This window comes from Mustela nivalis (genome assembly GCF_964662115.1).
Source record: "Mustela nivalis genome assembly, chromosome: 7".
NCBI classification, from domain to species: Eukaryota; Metazoa; Chordata; class Mammalia; order Carnivora; family Mustelidae; genus Mustela; species Mustela nivalis.
In genome coordinates, this window is record NC_139026.1 from 136,082,334 (window position 1) to 136,105,524 (window position 23,191).

A 23,191-nucleotide genomic window follows, 5' to 3' on the forward strand; every position below is an offset into this window, starting at 1 on the left:
TTTCTGTTTGATTCTGTTAGTGTCTTGTACCGTCTAGGGCATTTGCTGTTCAGTATTTGTCAGATGAGTACTCTGTGTTTTGGGGGGGGGGTGGAGGGGTAACTCACTGTTACTGAGTGCTTTTATGAAATAAAATTACAATAAAGGAAAAATTTCAAGACCATATTTTGAGGAAATTAATATTTGCTCTATGACATCAGTCATTTGGCATAAAAGTTCTCAAAGCAGTGACATAACTGGCTGTTGATTCCAGATATTAAGCAGGTGAGTTTAGGTGCATTGAGTGCATACTGCCACTTTAGTAGAAGTGTAGGGTCTCTCCATTTGCAAGATTTTTTAATTTGATTTTTCTTAGGATAATTTTTGTTATTCTGTGTTAATCTAACTCCACCCCCAAGTTAATGAGTGCTTTGATTTTTGAATTCTTAAACATTTGATAATGCCTGCCTATTACAGTTATGTATAAATGGCATCCTGGTTGGAAAAATAATTTCCTGGGTCACATCCATTTTTTTTTGTTTTAGCATAAGACATTACTACTTTGTATTGTAGCATTTAGAATTTCTATGAAGAAGTCCTAGGTCAGCACTTTTTTGCTTGTTTTATAAGTGACATGATTCTGCTGTCGGGGTGTTATAAGAATTTTTTATGTTTAAAATTCAGCAGCTTCACCAGACCATGAAGATATGTTTCAGTTTTTATCGATTCTTTATTTTTCCTGGTACATGGTAAACCCCCTTCAATCTCCAGATTGAGATTTTCCTATATTTCAGGGAAGATTTTTTAAAATTCTATTTTACTATTACTAGTTTTTTTAATACTCAAATGTCCTGTGTTCTATTCTCTTCTTCAGTACCTCCAGTTTTACACAAGTTGACTTCATTTTTCATTTGTAGCTCTTTATCTCTAAGTGTTTATCTCTGTCCTTTGATATTTTTCAGGTCAGTGTTGCTCTTAAAGTTGATATTGCTTTCAGCACTGTTGATTCTTTTATTACTTCAGAAACAGTATTTGTTTCTTGTATGATTTCGTCTTTAAGTTCTTCCTCTTCTTCCAGCTCCCCCACCCCTTTATTTATTTATTTTGTTTCATAGAATTCCTGTTTTCTGTACTCTAGGATAGAAGAGAATTTGAAAGTTACTGGTTTCCTGATATTTATTTCAGAGTATTTTCTTTGCTGTATTAATGTTCATATCATCACTTCCGTCTCTGCACAGGCTGTATAGGGTGATTTCTGTGTATATACTTGTGTTGAGTGAATTTGAATATGTATGTGTGTGGATGTATATGTGTAAAGTGATTCAGTTCTCTTTGATTCTGTTTCTTATTCTCCTGGACACTACATTAATTGTGCCCTTAGAAGTTGGTTGTTCACAATCTGCCTGGAAATCCGAGAAAGGAGGTATGGGTGGTACCATAATGTGGGAAAGACTAGTTCATTTATTCTGGTTTTTTCCTGAACTGGTACTGTATGTGATTATTAATCCTCTTCCCAGAGCTCACTCTCGGGGTCCAGGCAAAGGTTTAGAAGCCCTGTTTCAGGTAGTTCTCTGCTTAATTGTGCCAAAAATTCAACTTGTTGGGTCAAGTGACCTTTCTCTCCCAGCTCTTTTTTTAATTCACTTGTGAATTCTCTTATTCTGTATTGCCTTATGGTTCTTGTTTTCTTTGTCAGAATTTTGTAATTGTTTCTTTTAGGATTAAGTCTGTTTCTGGAACAGAGGCATTGCAGGAATGCTTTTTCCTTGAAAGTTTGAAACAGTTTCTAAAACCTGTATAATCTAATCTGGCTAGGGCTGTAAGCGGACAAAGAAGGTGGTGAGAAATGGAAGATAGGATTAAAGGGAGAGTGGAGAGATGTAGTATTTGTCCGAAGAATGTTGCCATAAAATTGGTATGTTGGTTCAACATTATCAGCAAAATGTGATCTGTCAAGCTTCTCCTTTTCTAATTATTGAGCTTCTGTTTTTAATTTTTAAAATCCCTCATAGTAAGCAGCATTTGCATCTGCTACTTGATGTGTGTAAAATTGACTTGGGCAATGTGGCAGTTTTTACTTTTCCCTTTAATAGACAACCATTTCATAGTTGGAGAACACCTAGACACAGTGTGTCCGATGTTGGATTACCAGTAGCAGCCCTGACTGTCTCAACACAAAAGTGGAATGACTAAGCAGCAGGGGCATGAAGTTTTTGAATAAATGCTGTTGCGTGCTTGTGTCTCTGACACACAAGAGCAATATTTAAAATAGTAAAATTTTAAAAAGTATTAAAAATACTGAAAAAACAATAAGGGAAAACCCATGTTTTCTATGAGGTAACACTGCTGTAATATGATGCCCTCTTCTTTCTAATACCTCATGATTTGGGGAGAAGCACTTTTCCAATATATATTAAGGGTACGGGTAAAAGAAGGGAGGAGAGTGTTTTATTTTTAACTTAGTAATTATAGTCAGTGGGTATAACAGCTAATGTCTTAACACTTTTTTTGCTGTGTCATATTAGTTACATTTAACAGGTGAGGTTTATATACATGCATGTAACACACGATTTGTTACTACTGCCCAGCTTTTTGGCAACTCATCTGTAGAAATGCTATCATTCTTTTAATGATGCTGTATGGAGGCTGGAGGTTCCAAGAATGGAACTGAGCATGTTGATCCGTAATCTCCCATTACCCTATTGCAGTAAAAGTGGCTCCTGTTTCAAGTATTGGGCTTCCATTCATGAATTTGTTTTACTTTAGTATATTGATGGACCCAGCACTGTTGTGATTAAGGGATTGTAGCCATGTGTTCAGGGAGGTTTTCTCTCCTGTTAGAAGTGGAAGAGATGGACAATATATGAAGTAGACAAACAGGATAATTTTATATTGTGATTTAAGCCGTAAAGGAAGTAGTGATTTGAAATGGTAATGGCACGTGGTAGGACGTGGTCAGGGAGGAGAAGGTGTTTTAGGTGGTAGCTTGTGAATTAACCACTGAAGAATGAACAGCCAGCCATGTAAGGAAAGAATTCTGTGGCTTAAAGTTGGGGGGAAACATTAGACAACCATTTCCTTCAAAGAATTTTCTTTAGTCTTTGTGTCATCCTTAAAGATGCATACTTGAAAATCTCCTTTTCTCATGGTCCACCCAGTACTGTTGAAAAGGATGGAAAGAACCCCAAATACTCAAAACCAAATAATCAGGGGCGCCTGGGTGGCTCAGTGGGTTAAGCCGCTGCCTTCGGCTCAGGTCATGATCTCAGGGTCCTGGGATCGAGTCCCACATCAGGCTCTCTGCTCAGCAGGAAGCCTGCTTCCTCCTCTCTCTCTCTCTCTCTCTCTCTGCCTGCCTCTCTGCCTACTTGTGATCTCTGTCTGTCAAATAAAAAAAAAAAAACAAAAAAACAAAAAAACAAAACCAAATAATCAGTTCTTAATTGTTTATTGGGAGACTTATTTTGTCCAAAAGATAAAATCTGTTTCTTCCTTAGTTTAGCTTCTAAGCCCCTTTTAGTAGTCTTTGGCTTTGTTTAGCTTTATACCCCTTTTATCTCATGTGTAGGAATTCTGTGTTCCTTATCAGACTAATTTTACTCCTTGCCCTCTGAACCCTGTCACCCTGTGCCTTCCTATTCTTATGCCATTTCTCATACCTTTATTTATTTATTTATTTTTAAATATTTTATTTAGTTATTTGACAGAGGGAGATCACAAGTAGACAGAGAGGCAGGCAGAGAGAGAGAGGGAAGCAGGGTCCCTGCTGAGCAGAGAGTCTGATGTGGGACTCGATTCCAGGACCCCTGAGATCATGACCTGAGCCGAAGGCAGCGACTTAATCCGCTGAGCCACCCAGGCGTCCCTCTCATACCTTTTTTTAAATTGATGTTTATTCTTCACTTCATTGTCCCCAGTTAAATCTCTTTTCATCAGATGATCTTTGTAATTTCCTTTATTTTCTTAATATAAGTGAGAATTTTAAGTGTGTGAAACATGAGAGCATAGCACATTCTTGAAGATTCCCTTGGCTTCATTTTTCACCCATTTTTAGTTTGAGGGGTACAACGAGGCTTTCCAGAGTTGAAATTGGTTACTTCTTGTGCGGTTGATTATAGTCAGGAGGTAAAATTACTTGGAGGGACATAAAGATATGGCAGGACCTGCATCTTTCTCTTTTGGTGTACTGTCTCTCTAAAGGCATCAGCTTGAAAAAGGGTAATACTCAGTTTGCAGCTACGTTGTTGCCTGTCCATTCTTAATCTTAAGATAATTTGATACGTTTTCTTAAAGCTTTTTTTTATGTTAACTTTTTCTTTCGAAGGAGTATTTTTTCCTTCCTTTTGACAAACCCTGTAGTTAATATAAAAACAAGGAAACAGAATAGTGTGAGATGTAATCTAATTACACTGCATAAAAATAGCGGTTAAGGAGAGGTAAGTGATATGGTAGGGGGCTTGTTTTAGATTGGAGGATCAGGAAGGCATTTCTAAGGATGTAGCATTTAAGCTAAGACCAAAGGATGACCAAGAAATAGGCAGAGTGAGAATGGGAGAGGTGAAGAGATAGAATGTAGGAAGGCTCTAGGATAGGAAGGAACTGGGCAGTATTGAAAGAACTGAAAGTGGCCAGAATAGGTAGGGTAGTGAGCACGTTGTGAATGTGGCAGAATGAGGCTGGGGAGGGGGAGTAAGACATGAAGTGTACCCATTAAAATTCAAGACAGTTGTGCTCAGAGATGCAGGCTTGAACGGTTACTTTGACTGCTGTAGAGATTGTTTTAAAACGAAGACAGGAATGAAAGTGGGAGAGTATTAAGAATATTATGGTGAATGCTGTGAATTTCTCCTGGAATCTCTAAGAATGAGGAGATCGTTACTCCAGGATTCTACATAGCTCTGAAATGACAGCTCTTTGTTCTTTGTGATACTGAATCAAATGGTTGAGATCACTGAGGGGTCAAGTTCTATGTTGATAATTTTTCTAAGTGAATGGAAGTAATTCTACACACTGTCCAACCAGTATCTTACCTTGACGATGAAGGTAACTGTAGAAGTTAGTGACCTCTTCACTTTAATAAGGCAGAGGCAGAATGTGGAGTAAAGCCCAGATTACTTGATGGAGTGCTCTTTTCACTGAGTGATTCTCATTTCAAATGTCTGTTTTTAAAAATAGAGGTATAATTCACATATTACACAATTATTACCACCACCACCCCCCCACCGAAAGCCCCATACCTATTGGTAGTCACTCCCCATTTCTTCTCCCTGCCTGGTCCCCAACCATTGATTTGCTTTCTATCTTGTTAGTTTCCTGTTTTGGATATTTCATATAAATGGATTGTATACATTCTTTGTGACTGGCCTCTTTGACTTAATATAGTGGTTTTTTTTTGTGGTTCATATATGTTGTATCATGTATCCATACTCAGTTCTCTTTTTCTTCCCCTACCCCCAGGTTCAGAAATTCTAAGATCCTTTCAAGTACATGTAAAATTTGCTCTAAGAAGGTATCCCATACAACTTCTTCCAGATTTACATGGCTGTGTGACATTTTTTGTTCAAAACATCTCATAGGAGTAGAGTTTGAGAAATGATGAATTAGGGATCTCTGTGTAAGCTAGACAAGTCAAAGTCACACATGTAAAGTATGGTAGCTTATTATTATTATTACTGTTATTTGGTAAGTTCTGTATGGTAAGTTCGCCTCTCATACAGCTCACCAATTTGAGTGTGCAATTCGGTGGTTTTTAATGTATTCCCAGTTGTGCCACCATCACCACAATCAGTTTTAGAACAGTTTCATCACCCAGAAAGAAACTTCTGTAGTTTTCACTTCGCCCCCAGACTTAGGCAACCTCCTTTCTGTTTTACCTATTGTGAATGTTTCATATAAGTGGAATCCTACGATCTGTAGTCCTTTGTGAATGCTTTATAGGACTTAGCAAAGCATTTTCAAGGTTCAGCCGTGTTATACCTTGCGGCAGTATTTCTTTCTTTTTATTTTTGAATAATCCATATTTATTTGTTGGACATTTGGTTTCCAACTTTTGGCTGTTAAGACTAATGTACTGTGAACATGTGTGGACATGTTTTCACCGCTCTTGGATTTATACCTAGAATCACTCGGTCATATGATAAATCTTTGTTTAATCTTTTAAGGAAATACCATACTATTTCCCAAAGCAGCTGAGTATTTTATAGTCACAACAGCAGTGTGTTATGAGGGTTTCAGTTTCTCTGCATCCTCCTCAACACTTGTTATAGTCTGTCTTTTTGACTGTAGCTATCCTAATAGATGTTGAGTGGTATCTTATCCAGATTTGATTTGCATTTCCCCAGTGACTAATATTGATGAGCATCTTTTCATGTGCTTTTTGGTCATTTGTATGCCTTCTTTGTAGAGGTGTTTGTTATCTTTCAGTCATTTAAAAAAATGTATTTATCTTTTATTGAGTTGTAATAGTAGAACTGGATAAAAGTCCTTTGCATAGGATATGCAGATATGTTTTCCTCTTCCGTGGATTGACTTCTCACTTTTTTGATGGTATCCTTTGAAGCACAAACGCTTTAAATTTTGACAAAACCTAATTTTTATATATATGTAATATGTATATTTTTAAGATTCTGTTCATTTGACAGACACAGTAAGAGAGGGAACACAGGCAGGGGGAGTGAGAGAGAGAGAAGCAGACTTCCTGCCAAGTAGGGAGCCAGACGTGGGGCTCCATCTCAGGACCCTGGGATCATGAGCCAAAGGCAGACGTTTAACCAGCTGAGCCCCCCAGGCACCCCTGTGTTTTTTTTTTTTTTTTTTTCACTTGAAATTTGGTGAACATTTATGTCTGTAATTCATTTTGTATTAGTCTTTGTGTATAGTGTGAGGAAAGGTCCAACTCACCTTGATTCTTTTGCATGTGCACTGTTCCTTGAAGTATTTTGTAGAATTCCATTTCTAGTTTTCAGGTATACATAAATAATATATGTTACGTACACATGTAAGAGTAGGAAAGATGTGAGTAGTTCCAAAGGAAATATGTGATAAATACGTTGCACAAAGTAGTTTGGATCACTGTGCAAAATGATAAAGAGCATATTAATTTGGGGTAAACATAAAGGATAGCAGTATTGTTTTTATTTAGTTTTTTAAAGACTTACTTGAGAGAGGGGGGTGCATGCTTATGTGAGCCCCGGGGGGAGGGGGGAGGGGAAGAGTTGAAGGGCAAGAATCTCAAGTACACTCCTTGCTTAGCCCTGAGCCAGACATGTGGGGCTTGAGATACGACTGAGCCCATCCATCATCACAGCAATAATGTTTCTAAAACAAGCTTTATTAATCAAATTCAGTGTAAGCTGCATCTTTCATCTGTGCTAGTTTAATAATTTTTGGTCCTTACTGTGTTAACAAAGGAATATCCTTGATCCTATTGGAAAATGTAGCATATTGTGATAAGCAGAATTAGGTACTAGGCTCAGATAATTAGAAGCTGATTTTTAAGATGGGACAAGACTTGAGGAATATCCTCTGCTTAGTAGGCATCTCTGGCCCCATTCCACTAATTATCAGTGGATACCTTCATCTAGAATAGTGCCATCCAGTGAGCCACGTATGTGATTTTAAATTTTCTGCTAGCCAACATCTGGAGTTAATTTCAATAATAAATACTATTTAACATGTCTAAAATAGTTCATGTAATCAGTATAGAAATATTAATGTGCTATTTTACATTCTTTTTGTATTCAGTCTTTGAATCCAGTGTGTGTTTTACACATGTAGCATATTTGAATTTAGAGTAGCCAAATTTCAAGTGCTCGATAACATATGTGGCCTAGTGGGCTTAATTTGGATAACACTTACCTAGAGGGAATAACTCAACTACAGGGCGCTGTCAGATACAAGTCTTTTGTTAACACATCTGAATCATTTCTACCCTCACCAGGAGACATAGTCTGGTTAGCTACATTTTGATTTTCCACCACCATTTATTGTAGCTCATAAACAATTAGTAAATTGGAGAATGACATTAATAAATTGAAGCTGTATTGGTTTATATGCGGGATTTTTTTTTTCTAGGCAAGGAGAATCAGAATAGCAGGAATAGGGTTATAATCTTAAAATAGAAAAGAAAAAGCTCTCATCCAGCTAGCTATTGCCTAGGGTAAAGAAAATTTAAGTCTGCCCCCCCCCCTTGCCTGGCTCTCTGGCAAGTTGCACTTCTTCTCCATCCACTTAAACTGTAGCCTCAGTGCTTAGAACGTCACTTCTCTGTTCTCATTCCCAGCAAGCCTCATTTCTACCCTATTTTTTTTTTTTTGCATTTTTAATATCCTCTGAAACAAATCTATAACTATGCTGAGCTGCTTGCCTGTGCTCTTCAAGTTTTTGTTAGTGCTTTAGTTATAATACAGTTGCATAATTTTTTTTTAACGATTTTATTTATTTATTCGACAGAGATCACAAGTAGGCAGAGAGTCAGGCAGAGAGAGAGGGGGAAGCAAGCTCCCTGCTGAGTAGAGAGCCCCATGTGGGACTCGATCCCAGGACACTGAGATCACGACTTGAGCTGAAGGCAGCGGCTCAATCCACTGAGCCACCCAGGCGCTCCTACAGTTGCATAATTTTAAGTGATTTGTTCCTACTCTATTTTTCCCATAAGGCTTATTTTTAGTGTGATTTTGCAGAATTTAAGGTTGGTCAGGAAGATATTTATGTTATGGTAAAAATACTCATTATAGATGTGGCTTTCTTTGTAAAAATCTCCTTATTTTTAACTGTTTGTGGTCTCTTGTTTTGGACTGATGAGAGGAAAACCAAAGTAGTGGAAGGCAGTAGACCATTTAAAATAAAGTGTGGTGCAGATACTGACCACATCAAAACCATGTCATTAAAAATTTACATGTTGGGGGTCCTGTCCCATATACTGTGAATCAGAATCTCTGTGAGATTCAACCTTGAAATCTAATCTACATTTTAAAAAATATACTGAAGTTTGAGATCCAGTGAACTTAATTAGTCATACCTACTGCCTACTTTTATTAGTTTGAATAGCAGTTTAGGGTGGTAGATGTCCTTGAAATCTTTAGTATTCTAGTTATGCCTTACTCATTATTTGTTATTTGTAGGTGGCATGAAGACTTAATTTCTGATGATCTGGTAGTGAATTCTAGTGGTTTTCATGTTCTGAATAAGGACCCAAATGCCATAGTATTTATCCCTAAATAGAATGAAAACTGTTGTTTCACTTTTTGAAAAGCTGGTTGTGTTTCCCAGTCTTGTTTGCTCATAGAGGAGTGTATATTCTTTGTTTTTCCTTTAATATCCAAGTTCCCTTTTCTAAATGAAGTACAGTGTAATTGCTTAATTTCTAGCTGAGTCAGGTGCATTTTGTTACATATCCCCCCCCCCGCCGCCATTTCCCAGTGTACTCTCCTAGGGCTCCATCTTTCTCAGTCTGAAGGTTCTAGCCTTTTTTTTATCCTTAAGACCTCACTTCTGAAGTTAGGTTGCTAAGTAGGGATTATTCTGCCTTTTAAACATTGAAGATTCTGTCAGGTTTGTATATTGCATTATGTTCATTAATTGCTTATCTTAGATTAATGTCTAATCCAGGAATCTGCAAAGTTTTCTTAAAAGACTGGGTAATGTTTTAGTCTCCTGGGTCCCACAGTTGCTGTCACAATTAAAAGAAAAAAATAGCTAAACATAGGTAATATAAATGATTGGCTGTCGCTATTTTTTTTAAATTATTTTTATTAACATATACTGTATTTAATTTGCCACAGGGGTACAGGTCTGTGAATCATCAGGCTTACACATTTCACAGCACTCACCATAGCACATGTGCTCCCCAGTGTCCGTAACCCAACCAACCTCTGCCTATCCCTGTCCCTGTGTTTTGATAAAACTTTGTTAATGACTTCATTCATGAAAACATGCCCCCAGCAGATTGTAATTTGCTGATCCTTGGATTCCAGTCTGACATTAACATCCAGTTGAGTGAAAACATCTCCATTATATCCCTCTGGTTAAGCACTGGATGAGAGAACTTTGCCCAAGCATAAACCTGTAACCCCTTTATTCCACCCCCTCTCCCCCGCAAAACCCAAGTAATTCTCACTAGTATCCTTTTCTTTGTTTTTTTAAACAGTTTATTTATTTTTTAAGATTTTTATTTATTTAATTGACAGAGATTACAAGTAGGCAGAGAGGCAAATACAGAGAGAGAGAAGGTGGGGAAGCAGGCGCCCTGCTGAGCAGAGAGCCCAATGCGGGGCTCCATCCCAGGACCCTGAGATCATGACCTGAGCTGAAGGCAGAGGCTTAAACCACTGAGTCACCCAGGTGCCCCAGTAGTATCCTTTTCTTAGAAATCTTTAAGACTTGCTTCATTAGTCCTAAGTTTAATTCCTTTTGTTTTGTTTTAAAGATTTTATTTATTTATTTGACAGAGATCACAAGTAGGCAGAGAGGCAGGCAGAGAGAGAGGAGGGGAAGCAGGCTCCTTGCTGAGACGAGAACCCGATTCAGGACTTGATCCCAGGGCTGGGATCATGACCTGAGCTGAAGGCAGAGACTTTAACCCACTGAGCCACCCAGGCGCCCCCTAAGTTTAATTTCTTAAGTATCATTTAAAGCCAGTTGTTTCCCACCTAATCCATAAACCCTGCTTTCCTCAAAGAGACTTTCTTGGGCCAGATAGCATGCATGAGACTATCTCTTACCCGCATTTATATTAACTTCCTTTGTGCACTTGAATAATCACTGATTTAGTATTAGAATTCTGAGTTTCAGTTTTATGCATGGCTCTACTCTTAGCATATATTGGCATCCGCAGATCACTTGTTCTTTCTTTCAGTCTTAGACTCTGTCATATCTTAAAAAAAAAAAAGATTTTATTTGACAGACACACCAAGGCAGGAAACACAAACAGGAGGAGTGGGAGAGGGTGAAGCAGGCTTCCTATCGAGCTCGGAGCCCCATGCAGGGCTAGATCCCAGAATCCTGAGCGCATGACCTGAGCTGAGGGCAGACACTTAACAACTGAGCCACCCAGACCTCCCTACATCATACTATTAATAAAAAGAACTTGTGTTCTTATCCTGAAATATGCAGACTAATTGTAGGGCAGGAAATAAAAATTTATGTGAATTTTTGAGATAAAAAGATTTCTGAGGAATTTTGTATTGTAGCACTTGCACTTTGTATATTAGGTATGGAAAGTGTAGTCCTGGAAAATCATACCCAGCATCATTGTTACTCTGATGCTGGGTAGGCTGTGTATGTAATCACTTTTCTTCTCTACTTGGGTATTAACTTGAGTATGAAAAGAACTACCTGGAAGAATTTAAAGGCTCAAATGAGATCCCCCTCCCCCCAAAATACTTTGGAAGGTAATATAAATTGTAGCTTTTATTAAGGAGAGTTTGCTGGAACTTTGTATTGTAGTGTTATTTAGGGGCAGATCTGCCCTGCATTCAGTTCTTAAGCACATCCTTCTGGCCAGAGTCTAAAGATTTATTGCTTGCCGTCCCATACCATGCATTCTATAAAACCTCTTTTACTTAGTTTTGGATCCAATTTAAGAATGTCAGTTTATTCTTAGTCCCTTACCAGAATAATCTGTATCTTAATCTTGCTTCTCACTTCTTTTTTAAGGTTCAGTTGTTAGTTTTGCTAAGTGGTCTAGATAAATCTATTTCACAGGATGTAGACTCAGAAAGCTCCTGTCTCTGAAAATGTCTTCGTTCTTAATAGCTGAGTTTTCTCTTATCTCTAAAGCTTTAGGCCAGGGTGCCTCAGTACTTGTGTTTTTTCAGTATATTATGGCCTCTGAAAAAACATATATTAGGCCTAAAAGCTATCTGATAACCATCTGTCACACTGGTAGAATATTTACTGTTGCTGCAGAGGTAAGAGCTTAACTAAATTGGGTGCTTGTCAGTTTTTGAATTTTCATTGATACTAAGAACAACACTAAATGGAGTAGATGTCTGGATCTCAACCTCATGAGAGAGAGATCAGTAGACTTCGATGCCTAGTATACCTTCTGTTGGTAGAGTACTTCACTTCTCCAGTCTTGTAATAAATCTTTAATGTGGCACTTTTATAGTCTAAGTGTAGGTCATCTTGCTTAAGAATATATGCATGTAAATGTAAAGGCATCTAACCCAGACTTCTTAAAGGATTATTCTAGAATTCATTTCAGTCTATAAAATTGACCTTTTCTTCATTATTGCAAGCATATTTATGGAAATTTCAGTGGTATCCGAACTCTTACTAGGGATGGATAATATGACCTTCTTTGTATATATTACTCAGTTTCTTAGCTCTATTTTCCTGTTAACCTGATTTTTCTTTAAAACAAACAAACTAGGAGTTACATATGAAAAGTGCAGATTTTGGCATAGGTTTTCTTAAAAACTTGGGAATATTAAGATTTCTTTGTGAAAGAGTGTTTTGGGGTTTGGTGATTGTCTAAGAGGGTCACAGCACCCATTGTATAGTCATCATCGTGGCTATGACTTACTACTATGAAAAGATACATAGTAGAGTCAGCTAAGAGAAAAGGTATGCAGAATAAAGCCTGGAGGAAGCCAGGTTGTAGGCTTCTGAGAGTCTTCCTAGTAGAGTCACACAAGACATACTTCATTCCTTCAGCAATGAATTAGACAGTATTTGTGAAATGTTGATTATAAAGGAGACTTACTAGAAATTTGATACCCAAAATTGTTACTAGATTTGGTTTGTTACATAGGCCCCTTTACCTAGCATCTACCAAAAATGTGGATTCCCAGTAGGAAAGCATATGTTAAGCATAAACCATGTTTTATGCCCAAACAACTTGGGCACAGTGAGCAACTGTTAACTCTTATGGGAACTATATCTATCTAGGTTCCCACATGTCAGCCAAGGGCCACCTGTGCACAGGGGCCTTTCTGAGGATAGAGGTCTTAAGGCCAGCTATGTTAACTTTTCTTCCCGCTGAGTTTATCTTGACTAATTTCTCTTTGTGTTTGTTTTTACAATGTTTACTAAAGAATATTTTGTCTACTGTTACAAGTTTAGGGTGTTTTATATAAACGCATGCCATACAGCAAGGTAAAATTAAAAACAAGTAGGTGAAGAAGTCATCAAGCAGTGGTCTGGTTGTGATATTTCCTCTGTTACATCACCCACATTGTGCCACGTCCTTCAGTAACCCTCTCCTGTCTATATCACATTACTAGTGTTTCTGGGTCTTTGAATCTGCTTTTGGTTTCTTTTATAAACTGGCCCTTACCCAGGGTTTGATGTTGGCCATTGCCTTTTCTCTTGCCATACTCTTACTTCATTCCAAGCTCATAGTGCTTGTTGATATTATGCAAGGCAAAGTTGAGTCCCTCCCTTTGACTTCTAATGGAGGAGACTTGCCGATCACTTCTGAATTCCTAGTGCTCTGTAGGTCTACTGACATTTCCACTTGGGTATCTGAAACTGTAAAGTCAGCTTCTGTCTGTCCCATTTCACTTTTCTTACCTATTTAGTTTCCCCTGCTGACTGAAATAGTTAATTCTCAGTCATTTATATTACTCTTCCCACATTTTGTTCATTACAGTGTAGACTTCTTACCATTGCCAGTGTAGTATGTTTGTTAATTTTTAACCCACTGAGCCACCCAGGCGTCCCCAAGTCTGTTTGTTAATTTTTAAGGTGAATTATGGTTATGTTGTTGCTGGGGAAAAATGTAATGAAATTGAAATACAGTTAAGAAATTGTAATAGCAGTTAGACTTTGTGGTGAACTTTCTTTGAACTTGAATCGGTGTTTTTGCAAGTCTATTTTTATACCTTGGCTTTTCTTAAGACAATAAACACTATCATTCCTGATGGTCTTTGAGATGTGTGGATTATTCATAAGGCTCACGAATTACTTTTAAGCAATTCTTAGAGTTGGTCCTATTATTAGGAGACTTAGATGATACCATCTTCATCAGATACCTTCCCTAGGACTTAACTTTCTTAATACTGTTTTATTTGAAATATTGGCAAAACTATTTAAAACCAAGTTGCAGAGTCTCTTTAAGAAATTGAAAAATAATTGCAAAAACATACTGGATATTTGTGACTTTTAGTTCTGTATTACTGAATTTTTGTGCTTTTTTTCTTTATATTGTGTTTCTGTCTTTCCCTAATAAATCTTTTATTTTTAAAAAATTGCAAGAAATGATACCGATGAGGTTTTGCTCATGTGATATACATAACATTTTTCCATAGGCTGTCAGCCATGCAAGCTATATGCTCTTTAAGCCACATCTTTTGTAGGCTCACAAATACTTTATATGTAAGAAGTATGAATATGTATATATTCCAGATGCTTATGTAAAATGATTTTAGGGATACACAATAATCTGTAGTATGATAGAAAGCAGTTGAAATTAAACATGAAATACAACTTATAATTCACTTTGGTCTTTGTTTCTTTGCAGGGACCAGTTACTCTCCACAAGAAAATTCACACAACCACAGTGCTCTTCATAGTTCAAATTCACATTCTTCTAATCCAAGCAATAATCCAAGCAAAACTTCAGATACAGTAAGTATATAAACATGTCCAATTTTGGTTTTGGAGGGGATTGTGTGTGTTTGTGTTTATTACCCTCCTCCCTCAAAAACGCCCCCCAAAACTTATCCACCAAGTCTTGTTTAATCTGAAGTTGACCTTTTTTCAATGTATTTGAAGTAATGAGCTAAGCTTTTTAGAACTGAGAATAGTCAGGAGATAACTGGTATTTTTTCATAACTTTTCTATACAGAGCAAAATATGACTATTGCAGTGTCTGAGATAAAAAAGAACTATGGATTGTGAAACTTAAGTAGTTAAAGTGGTTTACCTTGTCCTCCTTTAGGAAAGTGTATACATTTCTTAAAACATATATTCAGAACATCTGCTGTGTATTATACACCCTACTAAATACTAGTGATGTGAGAATTCCTGTCTTCAAGGCAATGAAAGTCAGGAATTTTAGGTATTTCTAAACTGAAGTAACTCAACTTTGATTTTTTTTTTTTTAAGTCATGGTTCAAATGAAAGTTTTAATACATTCATTCAACAAAAGTTTAAGTTTTCAAGTTGCCAAGTATATGCCAAATTGGAGAGATGTATAGTACTAAGAAAATGTGGCCCATCTCAGAGGAACTTTTGGACCTGTGGTGAAAACAGAAGAGTAAACAGTTAAAACAGTGCCTGTTAGAGTTGCATTGGGAACACTCCGAAGGGTAACACCGTCTTGGATGAGAGGAAAGTATTAAAGTACAAGTAACACTCCCCAGCGGATTGAATATAGCAGCTAGGTGAATTCATGTGGTATGCAAAGGGAGCAGCATCTGCAAAGACCTAGAAGTGTGAAATAACGTAGCGTTTTGGAGAACTGCAAAGGTTTTAAAAGTGTGAAAGAATGGTAAGAGCTCAGGTTACAGAGATAAGTGGAAACTAGCACCCCCAAAATTGCATATCTTGCCAAGGAATATGAATTTTATATAAAGGCAGTGCAGAACTACTGAAGGATATAATTGGTGAAGTAACCTCCTACTTGGGATTTTAAAAATTGTGTCAGAGAGTAGCATGGAAAAGACCAGGAAGGAGCCACTAGAAGGCTATAGAAGTGTAGGTTGAATTCAGCAGATTCTGCCTTGGATATTTGGGTGATCATCATACCTTAATCAACATTGAAAGGTCTTTGGGATTTATTATTTCTTCTCCCTTATTGAAGCAGTGTGGGTAGTACATTTTCAGAGGAAATGTAGACATAAATGATAGCATTTTCATAAAGATAAATATAGAATAGTTTTAAATACTGTTATCAGTCAGGGTCTAGGTAGGAAAACAAAACATGCTAGCTATTTTAGCACAGAAAATTTGGCTGCACAGAGAATTTTATATCCAGGATTGGCTAGGCAGATAGTGTATGTTATTGAGGACTGAAAAAAACCAAAAAGGAACATGGAGGTGATACACTCATACTTTCAGCCTTTGAGCTGGAGTCCAATAGGAGGAGGTTGTGGTTATTAGAACCTAATAGCTTAGAGGAGGAGCCTTGCAGAACTGGTGATAGGACCTCTGAGTGGTACAGTGTATGATGAAGCTAGTTCTGGCACATGGCAGAGAGCTGGAAATCGGAGATATCTGTGGCTGCTAGGCTTCTCATGCCTTTCGGTCTTCAGTGCCTACTATTGGCAGAATCTAACTGGTAGCTAGCTGAATAAATGATGCAATTCGCCCTAGTATCACAGATCAGTATAGAAGGCAGTGGTATTGAGGCTGAGACAACAGCTTGGTAAGCCTTAACAGGTGTTATCATCAAACTCTTTGGCATGAGTTACACAATAAGGTGTATATTCAGGATTTTAGAATGAATCTGTTTTTGTGGAAGGTGGCCCCATTAATTTACAAAGTAACAAACACTAACAAAGAGCTCCATTTATCACTCACAATCCCAAATTGGTATTTGTCTGCTGATAGTTGGAGTGGCAGGCCATGTGGACGTTGTTTTGACTTAAGAAAAATCTTAATTCAGGGAGAACTAATTCTGGTTGATTGATTTCTAAGACATGGGTTAAACGTGGTAAAATCAGAAAGAGTAAATAATGGGCAGATAAGCTTGATCTACCCAAATCATAAATGGTGTCAGGGGATTTCGTTTTGTGGGTGGAAGCTGAAGACTGTTACCCGAATGGATTAAGTATTATATGTTTTAAGAATCAGGATTTCCCTTTCTGTAAATTGCAGCTGTAGGTATATAATTAATCTCCCAAGTAGTAGTGGTCTTATGATGTGCCCAGTGGGCATGATGCATATATTATTTTATAAACTACAAATTTAATCTTAAATGAAAAGTTCGCTTTTGAACTTTTCTGCAGATTGCTTACAAACTTTATGTCTTTAAATCATGTCTAATGGAAGTTTTTGAGTAGTAAGTAAAACATAAAATTAGTTTTTTATCTGATACTTTTTCATAATGAAAGAATAAAAGAACAGGTGAAAATTAGAGAACTTAGGTCAACACATTTTAATCTAGGTTAAAATATGGAATAACTTTTTAAAAAAGTAGTTCTTTTTTCCTCTTTGAGGTTTTCAGGTTTTAAATCTTGTCTTTGAAAGATCAGTAACAATATTATCTAGTTAACATCTACACAGACATTTGGTTGTATGGGTGATTTATATTTATCAGCTGTTGATAGTCGAGTTGAAGTTGCCTTCTTTTCTCAGTATTAAGATTTCACATTCATTGTGGTTTAACGCAGAGCCTAGCCCATGATAACTATTTAGGAAAAGTTTTTTGAATGCCTCCTCCTCCCTAATCTAAATATAACAGGACTTACAAGCCTTGTTTTAGGTTAGTTATGCATATTTGTGATTTTTAAGAGACCTCTGAATTGCTTCATTTAGAAAAAATAATTTATTCCCATTTAAACACGTAACAGGTATCTTCCCCTTCTACATAGTCTCCAGTCTTGATTTGCTGGGAGGTACGTCAGTCTCAGTTGACTTGGCATTTACAGTCCAGCTCTACTTGTTACCACATAAATATCTTTCCTTTTTGGAGCTTTTCAGCTTGAGGCTCTCAAGATTTATTTCTGTAACCAATCTTTGCCTCTGAAGATACTCCACTTAATTTTAATTTAAAAAAATCAGAAATTAATCAGAGCACTCTTAGGACTCCATGAAATTCTTTGTTAAAATAATTGCCATCTTTGATGGTGATATTGTTAGTCAGCAAAGGGGCTCCTTATTAAAAATTGATTAATTCCAGGATTAACCAGTAACCATTTTAATTCTATAATTTAAAAAGTTAATTCCAGGATTAACAATTCCTTTTCCAATGTTTCCCATGGAGAAGAAGTAGTAGGATTCTGTATTTTAAGAGAGAGAGCAGAAGGGGATACACTTTTTTCAGGAGAAAAGCACACCTAAAAGACATTTTGAACTGAAGGAGAGCAGATGGTTACCGCCATAACTGTTTATTAGTACTGTTCTTCCAGAGCAGTCATTTTCATACTTTTTCGTCTTGAGACCTCTGTTTACATTCATAAAAATTGAGAGCTTTTGTTCATCTTTTATCCGTATTTTCCATATTTAAAAATTAGACCTTGGGGGAAGCACCTGGGTGGCTCAGTCATTAAGCCAAAGTTATTAAGCCTCTCTCTTCAGCTTCAGCTCTCAGGGTCCTGGGTTCGAGCCCTGCACTGGGCTCCCTGCTCAGCAAGAAGCCTGCTTCTTCCTCTCCCATTTCCCCTACTTCCCCCCATCCCCGTTCGTCTCAGTCAAATAAATAAAATGTTTTTTTTTTAAAAATAAGCCTTGATAAATATGAGGGCCACTCAGGTGACTCAGTTGGTTAAACATCTGCCTTTGGCTCAGGTCAGGATCCAGGGTCCTGGGATCAAGCCCTGTGTCGTGCTCCGGTGCTAAGTGGGGAGCTTGTTTCTCCCTCTGCTCCTCCCCCTTGCTTGTGTGTTTTGGGTGCTCGTGCTCTTACAATCTCAATCACTCACTCAAAATCTTTATAAAACATCTTGAAAAATAATTTTACAAAGATTTGTAAATTTTTACAAATTTGTAAACCCTTTACATGTTAGCATATGTAATGTTTTTATGAAAAATACTTTGTAAAATAATAACTTAAAATAATAATGTAAAATAATAACTTTGTAAAACAAAAAGATGTGGAGTATCTCTTTAATATCTTCATAGGTGATACCTAGAACTTCACAAGTGCTGTGCATTCAGTCTTCCGTGATAACAAATCTCCTTTCACAGCATCTGGGGAAATTCCACTCTGTTCTTGTGATAGAATGAGGAAGAAAAAGACAAAATCATTGTAGTAGTATTATGAAAATAGTTTTGATCTTTTGAAATGATTTTGAGGTCCTTCAAGGGTTCCTGGACAACACTGGGAAAACTGTTGACTTAATGCTTATGTTGGCAAATACATCAAGCCTAATTCAGAATATTTGAAGTGTTTGCAGGCCTTTTGGGGGTTTAGTTCTTAGTTGTAAATACTCCTTTTTTTACTCAAATTTAATAACAAGATCTAATGTTTAACATAGTGATGATAGTTGGTAACACCATATTGTGTGATTGAAATGGGCTGAGAGTGAAAAGTTCAGAATGTTTTAACAAAATCTGTGAGGTGGTGATGGGATGTGTTAGTGAACCAGATAGGTGAAATCCTTTCACAGTGTCAAAACATCACAGCATACACTAAGTGTCTTTAATTTTGTCAACTATATCTTCCAATAAAGTTGAAAATACATAATGAAGAAAAGCAGTAACACCTGTTGCACATCAGCATTTTGAAAAATTCCCCATTACTGAAAGGGTTCCCTGCCCTCCTTACCTTTTTTGTGTGGTGGATGGAAGTGGGGTGAGAAGATAAGCTAAAGTTACTGGTATGTTATTTTAGTGCTATACCCTGAAACACATTTTGTTAAGTAAGACATTAACTTGTACTAATCTGAGATTTGGTGGGCAAAATCAGTGCAGTGTCATAGACCCATACCGTTGAAGTTTCTGGTCCGTGAACTTTTAACTGTCGTGGAGGTTATGCCAGGATGTAAATGAACCATTGTCAAATAATACACTGTTTACTTGAGCTGAAAAAATTTTTTTTCTTAAAGTGGGACTCTTGATGAGGGAAAGAGTATGTCAGTATATATTTTGATGCCTGCTCCTTACCTTCTTCAGAACAAGGCACAGAACCATCACTTTGAAGAGCTCTGGTATATACCACTCTGCCCTACTCTGATGTCCTCTGTCCACCTGCCTCACATCTTACTCTACTTCTTCAGACCAAACTAGTAATCAGTCCCATAAAACCACTTTCCAAGGAAACCAAATCTTTAAGATACATCCATAGAAATGTTCAGTTTATATAATAATTTAGGTACAAGGAGTGGTGAGTGGTGAAAGAGAACTTTTTGAGTTTGACTTTCTGTGATTGGGTTTCTACAATTTGGTTGTAGCCTATTTCTGAAAACTAGAAGCATTGAGGATTAACTTGCCCCTGATACGAGGGTTTTGGATGCACAGGGCTGATTACCGGTTGCTTCATTATTTTGAGGTATAATCCCAAGAGCATAAATGTGGCATCTGCATTTAGGAATCTGCAATATCTTTTCATCTACCCTTAAATTATTGTAGCATTTTGAGAATTGGTATTGATTTGTTGGAAATAATGGGCATCCTGAAACCTAGATTTTTTTTTTTTTTTAAGACTTTATTTATTTACTTGACAGAGATCACAAGTAGGCAGAGAGGAAGACAGAGAGAGGGGGGGAAGCAGGCTCCCTGCTAAGCAGAGAGCCCGATGTGGGGCTTGATCCCAGGACCCTGGGATCATGACCTGAGCTGAAGGCAGAGGCTTAAACCCACTGAGCCACCCAGGCGCCCCCTGAAACCTAGATGTTTTGATCCTTACCGTCTATCACCAGTTAGTTTTGTGACCTATAGCAAACTGATACATTCTGTAGGCTGTTTCTTACTTGGTAAAACTAAAGCCGAGTCAGCAGGGCATGAGAGTTTTCTTTCCTCAAGCTTGAGCCCAGAAGAGGTGTAGACTACCAAAGTAGAACATCATTTCAAGCTCATTTGAGAAAATAGTCAAATTCATCCCGAAGTGTACTTGGAATTCTACCAGATTTCCTGGGCCTAGTGCACTTAAAGTTTACACTTTTTAGATCAGTAGCATGGAAATTGGGCCTTCTTTCAGATTTTTCTAATTTTTTTATAGTTTTCCAGTTCTTATAAAATACCTAAAGAGAATGTAGCTGAGAGTTTTTGAAAGGCTGGTTTTTGTTACAGAGAAATGAGTGATGACGCTGACCCATGTAGCATGTGAGAAGAAAAGGTCTAGATAGCACTGGCCCCGCCTCATGGATTTTGCTGGTGAAACAGATACTACACTTTTAATTAGCTTTGTGTTCATGGTTTTATTAACATCGTGTTTTTTTTTTTTTTTTTTTTTTTTTTTTTTTTACCCCCACTAAGTAACAGTAAATACAGGCAGATTGTTCTCTGTTAATACTATATATGAGTACTGTTGTGCATAGTGAGTTTAGAACTGATGTACTGTCATGTCATCAAATCAGTCAGTTGTCTGGGGGTTTTTTAAAACCCCTCCTCCCCATTGCCATGTGACTGGATTTCAGCAAATAAAATTATTACAATGGAGAACTTCAGGAATGCTTTTCTGAAGTCAAGATGTTAATTTCACATTTCTCATTTTGTGCCTAATAAATATATATCTTCTGTTTAATTTCATATTTTACAGGATTTTCCACTGTTCTTTTTTAAGGTGTTCATAGACTAAGGTCTCCTAAGATACATACAAAGATAATTACATTCTAGATCTGGGTGTTATTATTTAATGGTCTTTTCCCTTATGTGTGCTTTGAAAACCATTGACCTTCTTGATGTTTCATATCAAGTGATTAAATAGTACTAATATTTTCTAATTTTTAAAAATGTATTTTTAAGCCTTATGATTCTGCAGATGACTGGTCTGAGCATATTAGCTCTTCTGGGAAAAAATACTACTACAATTGTCGAACAGAAGTTTCACAGTGGGAAAAACCAAAAGAGTGGCTTGAAAGGTATTTGCTCTTACTCATTAAAAAATATTTCTTACTCTTGATTTTACAGCTTAACATCTTAGAACATTCTGAGTTTAGATTTCTTAACAGCGAAACTCGTCATTAATTGTACCGGTTTTCTGTAATTACTTTTTACTTAAAAAACACCTGTCTATAAGGACCTTGTAAACCATCAATATATTTGAGATTTTAGGTCAGCCTATACTTACTGCATCTTCCTTATAATTTGTAGTAGAAATCTTCATAATTCTTAAAGTATAATAATATGTATCCTTCATATATGTAGGATTAATACTGGAGAGTTCTGGTTTTGGGGTAAATGACATTATAGATAATTGCTAAAATAGGACCATCACTGAGAAACGTTACTGTTCTGTTAGCCATATCTTATCTCATGCACCACTTGATATTATGGCTGTGTTCAGTTCTTTTATTTTCCATATACCATTTTATTGAGCATTTAACCAGAAAGTTACATGTAAACTCATTGTACTTGATGTAATTTTTATGGGTTTACCTATGTTTATTTTTAGAGAACAGAGACAAAAAGAAGCAAACAAGATGGCAGTTAATAGCTTCCCAAAAGATAGGGATTACAGAAGGGAGGTGATGCAGGCAACAGCCACTAGTGGGTTTGCCAGTGGAAGTAAGTATTAATTTTTTTCTTTGAGACAACATGATGTTTGATTCACTCCTGTAGTTCATATATTTGTATCTATATTCATAGATGTTTACATATGTAAAGTAAAATAATAGAAACAGGTTTCTTTTATGTTGGATACGTCTTCCTAACCTTTACCATTTTGTTTCCTGAAAAGGAAAAGGGTGCACAGAGGAATAGTACACATAGTATTCATCACTACTCAAAATGGCTATAATGCAGGTGGATTGGTAGAAAATAAAATTTCATATTGTGGACTTTTTAAAAACAGGAGTTGTTTGGTTTATTTCCCCCCCTTTTCCTGAATTGTGTCCTATTAAACTGGACAAAGAAATCCCTTCCAGAACGCACTGAATCTTTCAATCTAATAATTGAATTATAGTCACATACAGATAGTGACATCAGAGTGTCTGTTGGTGTTTTATGTTTATCAGTGAGAAACTTTTTTTATCATGATCATAGATCTAGATAACGTTTCCATGCTGCGGGCATACCTTAATGGTTTTTGAGGTCAGATTTTGTCTGAGTGGGCCAAAATGAGTAACATATATTTATTTCTTAATTCAAATTAAATTTGTATGTGAAGTTTTACTAAGCGTATTCTGTTACCCATGACTTCCCTTGCCCAGAATAGAATTTAATTGCCACCGTAGAATTCTTAGGCTCTTCATCAGATGTTGAAACATTGAGAAGAATTTTTAAAAGATGCGTTCAGGGAATTTATGGAATTGGGCATTTGAATCTTCCTCCTGTAACTTAAGTAGGGGATGTATTTGGTCTCAGCAGGGGATACTGATTCTTTGACAGAAAAAACTCCCAAGATGAAACAGATCATAAATTAACACAGTTCTTCAGCACTGAATGTTTACGATATATTCCTTGGAATATTTAATTTTTTATATTAGTGAAATTGTGCTTAATT

General features: G+C 36.8%; 1 protein-coding gene across 11 annotated transcripts in view; it reads left to right on the forward strand.

Moving 5' to 3' along the window:
* WAC (WW domain containing adaptor with coiled-coil) overlaps nucleotides 1-23,191 on the forward strand; it is an 85,315-nt gene that overhangs the window by 31,587 nt on the left and 30,537 nt on the right. For all 11 annotated transcript variants that reach the window (XM_082740889.1, XM_082740883.1, XM_082740886.1 and 8 more), the window contains exons 4-6: nucleotides 14,444-14,550; nucleotides 21,493-21,608; nucleotides 22,142-22,254. In XM_082740889.1, the coding sequence (XP_082597015.1) occupies nucleotides 14,444-14,550; nucleotides 21,493-21,608; nucleotides 22,142-22,254 (336 nt within the window). The remainder of the gene's footprint in view (nucleotides 1-14,443; nucleotides 14,551-21,492; nucleotides 21,609-22,141; nucleotides 22,255-23,191) is intronic.